This window comes from Lissotriton vulgaris, chromosome 10 (genome assembly GCF_964263255.1).
Source record: "Lissotriton vulgaris chromosome 10, aLisVul1.2, whole genome shotgun sequence".
NCBI lineage: Eukaryota > Metazoa > Chordata > Amphibia > Caudata > Salamandridae > Lissotriton > Lissotriton vulgaris.
The window spans coordinates 91,373,925-91,381,912 of record NC_141698.1 but is presented as its reverse complement, the minus strand read 5'-3'; the positions used below and the strand labels follow the sequence as shown (position 1 = coordinate 91,381,912).

General features: G+C 41.6%; 1 protein-coding gene across 7 annotated transcripts in view; it reads right to left on the bottom strand.

Moving 5' to 3' along the window:
- Nucleotides 1–1,316: 1,316 nt before the first annotated feature.
- Nucleotides 1,317–7,988, bottom strand: part of TSR3 (TSR3 ribosome maturation factor) — a 97,607-nt gene continuing 90,935 nt past the window's right edge. For all 7 annotated transcript variants that reach the window (XM_086940575.1, XM_086940577.1, XM_086940576.1 and 4 more), the window contains 2 exons: nt 2,429–2,474; nt 1,317–2,283 (listed from right to left, as the gene is read on the bottom strand). In XM_086940575.1, the coding sequence (XP_086796701.1) occupies nt 1,980–2,283; nt 2,429–2,474 (350 nt within the window). In that variant the 3' untranslated portion in view covers nt 1,317–1,979. The remainder of the gene's footprint in view (nt 2,284–2,428; nt 2,475–7,988) is intronic.

Here is a 7,988-nt window from a genome sequence, read left to right as displayed (position 1 = left end):
CTGACCATTCCTAAACAGCTGCCATATGTGCACGTGTACACAAGTGTTACAGCATACACAGCATCATGTATACACACTCGTGCTTCATTAAGCGATGGCGTCCATTTTACTTTAAAGTTACAAAAAAGTAAAAAAAAGTTAAATAAAAACAGGACTTTGTAAATATAGATGGAGCAACCAGGTACCATTTTGCAGCTACAGTAGCAAGTAAAAAAAAAATTCAAATTGAGTGAGACGGAGAAGGGTCGGGCAGCACTGGAGAGAGTCAGGCGGGGTGGATCTCATATTTCTGGAGCGGGTGTGAACGTGGCATACTGAGGACATGAACTACTTTTTTCAGAAGTTCACATACGTGTTATGACATGGGGTGATAGGAAGACAGATGCATAACCCGGTTAGCCAATGGGTAATTCCAAATGATCCACAGTAGTCAATGACTGACAGCCCTGTAAAACCCTCAGTATGTTTGCATCCATGTATGTTAGTCTGTGTCTCTGTGCGTGCTTGTTACATGCAGTCACATAAGGTCTCACCAGTTGGCTAAAGCTGTCTGTAGGCGAGACCTAAAAAGATGATACTTCATCTCAACCTCATTACCTGCTACTGAACTATGAATGCATCGGCTAAGTAGTGTCAAACTATTAAACAAATGTACTATTTTTAAGGTTTGGCACCGTAATGGAATTCACATAGCTAATTTTCTGCTCGTATTCATCTCATTATGTGCCCATTATAGGCTAAAAATGCAGGACAATTATCCTCAAGTGCTGCATTCCTTCTCAAGCATTAACTGCAGTGAATGCAGAATAGATTGCTTGACTTGCGTTTGTTATTTGTACTGGAAGATAATCAGCAATTCAGTGTGATTTCATGTCCTTAATTGGGGCTCAGCAGCAGCTTACTAACACAACCTGGATTGTCAAAGCACAAGCAAAATATTACGGAAAAGTAGATGTTTTGTTATTCATGATACAAAACAGGTAAAGGAATTCCTGTAAAGTAGAATGGCTCATTTGTAAATTGACAAACAACTACAATTCCAAGATCTGTAACAGAATCTTTGTGTAGTAACAGGATATGCCTGTGTATACATGGGCTGAGTGGACATGCAGTAGAATGTTGAGTGTGGATGCTGTGAGGATGGGGATGATGAATGGAAGATAGAAACCCCGATAGAAGCTAGCATGTTGTGGTTGTAACTAAGTGCCTGTCAGAGAATAGAAACTTACCTCCTACCAAAGCATTTTCTGACTTGTCTTCACTGAAGATTCTGCCCACCTACAGCAAATTTGATTATAAGAAATGTAAGCATACTATTTTATGAAAACAAGATTTTTTTATTTAAATGTTTACAAAGTCATTTACAGCCCTATAGAGGTTTCATTGCATAACATAGGGCCAGACTTAGCTTTTGGCGGACAGGGTACTCCGCCACTAACGGGGAGGAGTATCCTCTCTGCCAAACCTGCAGTCTGTGCACTATTTTGAGTCACTTGGACAGTCATGTTTCCAATAGTGGTACCAACGCTGACTCTACTGGCAGCACCCCTACACGGATGATCTGACAGACTTGAGGTTGTCAGTGTAGGTATGCGAGACCGTCCACCCTATTTTTCTAGTTTGGGACAGCCACCAAACAGAAAAAAAAATTGGCACTCACGCCCTGGGAGAAAACTCCATGTCAGGGTCATTAGTATTTGTTTTTCAAAAACAAGTTATTGGGTTGGGAGGTTGTTTTTGAAAAATAGGAGAATTTACTGTGCGGCTGCTTGAAACATAGAAATTGCTCCGCAAACCTTCAGTGGCTTCAGAAGAAGGCACAGGACCAGCGGAGATCTAACATTATGGTGATGGGAGGAGTCCAACCAGGATGGTAAACCTAATTACCTCTGCTGATGGGCAGTAGGCCAGCCTCCATAATTAAAATCAGGTCCTTAGGTTCAAATATTGGCCCGTCGGACATGGCAGCAGACAGATCTTCAGTCTCTCAATCTCTTTTTGATCCCTCTCCAGATATCCGGCTCTTTGGTTGGGGCTGCGGCACCCAAACTCTCACTGTCCTCATCGGAGCTGCCCTCACTCTTTTTTGCAGGGTTTTTAGAAAGTGCTTGCTTTTCACCAACAGTGTCATTTTCTTCTTCCTTGTCTTTTTCTTTTTCATTAACATCCTCCTCACCACCATCTTCCACCTCCTCCTCCTCCTCCTCATCATCATCGTCCTCATCATCATCATCATCGGTGTCCTCACTTTCATCAGTATCATTCCCTGTCACTGGCATCATTCTGGAGAAGAAATTGAGAAATTTAGGTTTAACTCAAAATAAATCCAATACATTGAGAAATAAAGAATTCCAGGTTTGTACCCCAACAGCATAGTTTGGGGAGAGTCACAGAGTGAAAAGTCACTTATCCTCTAAAATCTACTGACCTGTTGGGATTTGAAAATTCTTTTCCTGAATCAACATCAAATGGATCTATAACAAAAAAAGAAAACATTCACTGATTTACAAATCAGATCCACAGAGAAATAGTATGAGCTCAAGGACTACAACATAATTGCACAATGGATGTGGGGCTATGCTGATCTGAATGTAAGCTAATATTGTGGAACTATAAAACCGGTGAAGATGCATTACTGGGGTTTTTTAAAGAAAATTCTTAGTCAGCAATAATGGAAAAAGGCTGTTTTCCACATATGACCTTGGCTTGTAAACATTAAAATTCCAATAATACTCCCTTTCTAGATCACTTCTTATTTCAAGAAAAAGGAACTGCAAGGTTCTGAAAATCTACATTCAGGCTACATAACAATGTCTGGATACATGACTGAAGTGGGTTGGCTTCACTCGAAAAATCTGTATTTCATCATTGAAGCAATTTAAATACATTTGAAGCAAAAACGTTGAAGGTTTCCACACCAGATTCTCTTGTTAATGTTGTCTATTCACCTCTACAGCCATATCCGTTGGCATTTTGTTTTTCAAACTCACTAATCAGGTATTTACCTTTTTTTGACCAACCCTCTTGTTTTATATTCTCTTATAGAATAAGAATTTTTTTATTATAAATATATGATTTAGATTTATGCTTTTTTAATTTGATTAAGAAAGCATGCTAGATATTCAATCTTTTCAATCAGACAATACACGATATAGAAGGGCCAATGTCCTAAAAACCAGGCAGCAAATAGTGGTCACAAATTGTGCACCAACATTTGTGACCTCTCTTTCAGTTTCAACTGCAACCAGGTTGAATCACGCATTCTTAGATTTTTGGAAGGAAGTGATATTTTACGGTGCCCTGATAACCATCTTTCATCAATGGTATCTCAATTATGACCAAGACCTCTGATCAGAGCCCATATTTCCCATGCGGAGGTCAGCGAGCCTTTTCAGAAGCCTACTTCATGGCACAGCAGCAGTCTACTCTGCGGATCTGAAACACCATTGAATGATAAAATCAGAAGGATCCAAAACCTTTAAGAAGCAAACTGGTGGCCAGATACCTCCTTCCACTGGATTCTCTGTCTTGAGGCCCCCTATTTCCAATTCAGTCATCCCACTACTACTTACAAAACAATCTATGTGCACCGAGAACCCAGAAAGCTTGTGTCTATTCCGTGAGCTTCTTTGCATCAGCAAACCTATGTAGGAGCTGCGAGTTGGGAACTCCAACGTTAGTTTGAGATCATCTATTCAACTAGGGTTCCGACTCATGCACAGAATTGAAGACGTTTGATGCCAGTTAGCCGGTGTTAGACCTGGCATCCTTGGCATGGTTTTCCCCGTTTTGCCTTCAGACTTCCTGTTTTGGCGGACTTCGTTTTGCTGGCCACAGGACTCTAGCACTGGTTAACAGTGGTAAAGTGTTCAGAGGGCTTGTGCTCCCTCCTTAAAACGTGTTAGAGTGGCTTAAACCCAATTGGGATATTTAATTTAATTCTAAGTCTCTAGTAAAGTGGCTCTACATGTATCCAGGGCCTGTAAATTAAATGCAACTAGTGGGCCAGCAACACTAATTGTGCCATCCACTTAATTAGCACTTCAAACAAGTCTTAGGCCGGCCATTGAAGCGTGTGTGTGCAGTTTTAAACTGCCATTTTGACCCGGCAAAGTAAACCTTTTGCCAGGCCCAAACCTGCCTTTTTAATACATATAAGTCACTCCTAGGGTCAAAGGGCAGAGTGCAATGTATTTAACAAGAGCAATATATTTTAAAAAGTAGGACAGGCATGTTTAAGTTTTGCATGTCCTGGTAGAGAAAAACTCTTAAATTCGTTTTTTCACGAATGCAAAGCCTATCTTGCCCACAGGATAATATTGGAGTTGCCTTATTATATTTTATAAGTGTAATTTCCAAATGAGAATAGGTAACCAGTTCATGTTTGGTGTCTCTGGGTTTGTAACTAAAAATCCTAATTTATGGTGATGGCCATTTTTAGAAAGTTGGCATTTTCCTGCCTTAGCCATTTGGTGCCTGACTGGGTGTAATTGATAATTAGGCTTTGTGTATTCCTTCATATACAGCCACACACAACGGGGAGCTTAGGTCTGACTGGGTGGGCCATCCCTGGAGGATGGGACGGAGGAGCTGGACCCAGTCCCATTTACACTTGAATAAACTGGGTCCTCTCTCCATATAAAAGGTCTGCATACCCCCTGTAGTTAGTCTGGAGCCAGGGCAAAGAAGGCAGGGCATCTGTGAACATCAAAGGCATGCCTCTAGATGCTTCTCTCCACTTCAAAGGCACAACAGTGAATAATGACTAGACCTCAGACATCAACTCCTCAGGACACTTCTGGACCTGTAGATACACTTCTGGTAAGGAGGACTGCTGTGCTGCTGAAGGACTGCCACTGTGCTGGATTGCTGCTCTGAAGGACTGCTGCTCTGCTGTGCTGAGCTACTGCCCTTTTGCCGGGATGGGAAAAACTGGACCTGCATCTCTTGAACCCAGAGTGATTCCAGGGGCTAGTTGGCTGGCCTCTTGATCTGAAGCCTCAGGGACATGTGGCTTTCAACAACTTGGCACCTGTCTCTGTCATCTATGAGCTTACCCTGCCAAGTGGTGCCATCCCAGTCCTGGAAGTTGGCTTAAGGTGCTTTGCCAGCCTCTGTGGGTCCTGCGAAACCGATGAATTTCCTCTACTGTGCAGCGCAAACCCAAGCAGAACAGAATGCTGCATGGACTGCACTCATCGCAAAGACTCATATCGCATTGCAGCCCATCGGAACCACTGCTGTACGACACACCCTCAGCTTAGGCCCTTGCATTTTGACGGCAGCCTCGACTACAATGCTGAGCTCCTCATCAGAGCCCTGCAGCTCTTTGAAACTGGCACATTGGCCAATGCCGGACTTTACATTGCAAGCCTCGTCAACAAGATTCTTGACAGCATCTGGCATCTTTTGGAACCGACGCATCACTTCTGCTGCACGATGCTTCTTCAGCGCGGATCTTCCCAACGCTCCACAAACCAGGATTTAAGGTGTTCTGTTCAGCTGACCTAAGTGGGTCTATGTAGCCAGCCCACGCTCCATCTTAGTCAGCCTGAACTTGTGACTTTGTCCTGGTCCAATGCATCTAGATATCTACAGTTGGTGCTTTGTGCTTTTTGGTGCTATTCTCGTTACAATCTTTAAAACTGCATATCTCAGGTTCTACTGATTGCATATTTGTCTTTTTGGTCTTGTTTTATTTATTAGAGGAAGTTCTATTTTTATAACTTGGTGTGGGATCCTTTTTGAGTGGTATTGTAACACTTTAGTACTCTTTGAAGTGTTCTGCAAATATGTTACACATTGTCTCTAAGATAAGCAGGACTGCTCTGTGCCAAGCTACCAGAGAGTGGAGCATAGGTTAGTTTAGGGTTGGCTTGTGCCTCACCCTGACGAGGATTGTGCTTGCTGCTTGAACAGGGCTCACATCCGAGTCAACCAACAACTCAATTTCTAACAGCTGGACACTCTTATTCTACTTTATTTACCAGCACTGTTCAACAAAGTGGGCAACCAGATTCTCCTTACACACAGATACGACTGGAAGACTGGTGTACAGTGGCAGGCTCTATTTTTCACAGCTAGCATCTGTGCTCTATTTTCTATTGGTGCCGATAGGTTAGATAGGCACATTTCCCCCCATAACTAACAAGGAAGTCAAAAGTGCTCCACTCTAACACCTTGTTTCTCCTAACCTACTTGGCCACAACGGCTGAGAGCACCAGGACGTTCAATTTTGAATTTCAAAGATTTGAAGAATGGCACATTTAATAGTTATATGTGCAAGAAAATACATTTGTGTTATCACCAGTCTCCAAAATGATCCCTAATTGGGTGAAGTAGAGCAACTTTGTAACAAACGGTGAAAAATAACATTTCCTTCCTTCAGAAGCCCTCCTTCCCAATCCTGTGCCTTCAACATACTTGTGACAATCTTGGGTTAACACCCAAGGCCCAGTTAATTTGGTGTAGTACCTTGAAGTCTGCTTTGCAATCCAAACAAAGACGCTATACTCCTCCTTAACATAAGTCTCCAAGAGCACATTACTCCTGTTTTGAAATATCTTCATAGGGTACAAATAGCTTGTAGCATCAATTTTAGGACAATATTTTTGCTTGCAAATTCATTCATAGCAAGGGTTACTCCAACTTCTTCTCAAGAATCATCAAATACCACCAGAGAAGGAAGAACAATTACTTACTCTTAACCCTAGGTCTCGATTACTGAAACATTCGTAAACTCCTAAAACTTTGATAGCTCTACCAACGTGCAGGATTCCAGAAAATTTTAAAAAGAGAAAATCACCTTATATGTTGAATCAAAGGCATATTACTCTTTAAATGATAGCAATTAAATATTTGATTACAAAACAAAGAGGCAGTAATCTGAACCCTGGCCTAATGTTTAGCTCTAAAATAGAAGGAAGGAAGGAAAATGGACAGATAGGAACTACAGCCTTTGAGAGAGAAAAACCTACACAGTTCCTTTCCTGCTCAGGATTGATTCTGCAACTGCAGAGGGCACTGCTTTACGAGATGAGTGGCATTTCATGCTTGAATAAGGCATTAGATCTTACATGCCTACCCAAGTCCAACCCTAATATCCCGGGTAGGCATGCAGATTGTACATTGATGGAGTGAAAACTGTTGAGGGAGAACTAGGATTATTAGTAACTTTTTTTCACTTTTAAATGATACTCATTAATAGTGTCCATCCCATCTTGCAGTAAACCCCAATGCAAGAGAGCAGAGAGGCGGAGGAGATGTCATTAGGCCGATGCACATCTCCATGTCCCAGTTCCAAAATCTCTTTCACTTGAATACATATGAAGACTTGACAGAAGTCTTGTAGGCTTCTTTTAACTATTTAAAAAGGCTTCTGTCAGGTTTACTAGACTGTACTGAAGCTATTGAAGGGCTAGCAGGCTAAAATCAGAAACTCAGTTGTGGTGCAGAATTCCGTCCTCTACCTTGGGTAATAAATAGTGTCTACATAGTAATCTTCTTTTTCTTTATGTCAATAAAGGAAGCAGTTCTGTAAACCACCATTTCCAAGGCCACCCTGAGGCAAGCTACATCTTTCTCATCTTGAACTCTTTCAGCTCTAACTTCCAGCTTAATGATCACATTTGAGTTTGGGTGAGATATGTGAAAAAGTGCAAAGTAATGTTTTTTTCAAGCTCATCAAAAGAGCATTACCCTTTGGTGTCTGCATAGTGGTACCTAAATGCAAAATCGTGACATTTTGCTTTCTTGTTGCAGTTACTATAAGATCTATCTGAGGTTCTCTCCACTGATGAAAGACTCAACTAAGAATGTCAGAGCAGAATGGACCATTTGCGATTTTGTGATGATTCTGCTTAGAATGTAATTGTGCTAATTCTGTAGTCCTGGAAGGTGGTAAGCTATGAGGTACTACATCTTGGTGATGAGCTACCACCATCTTACTGTGCACTCAAGAGTGCCTGACCTCATGCTTTTCAGTTTGT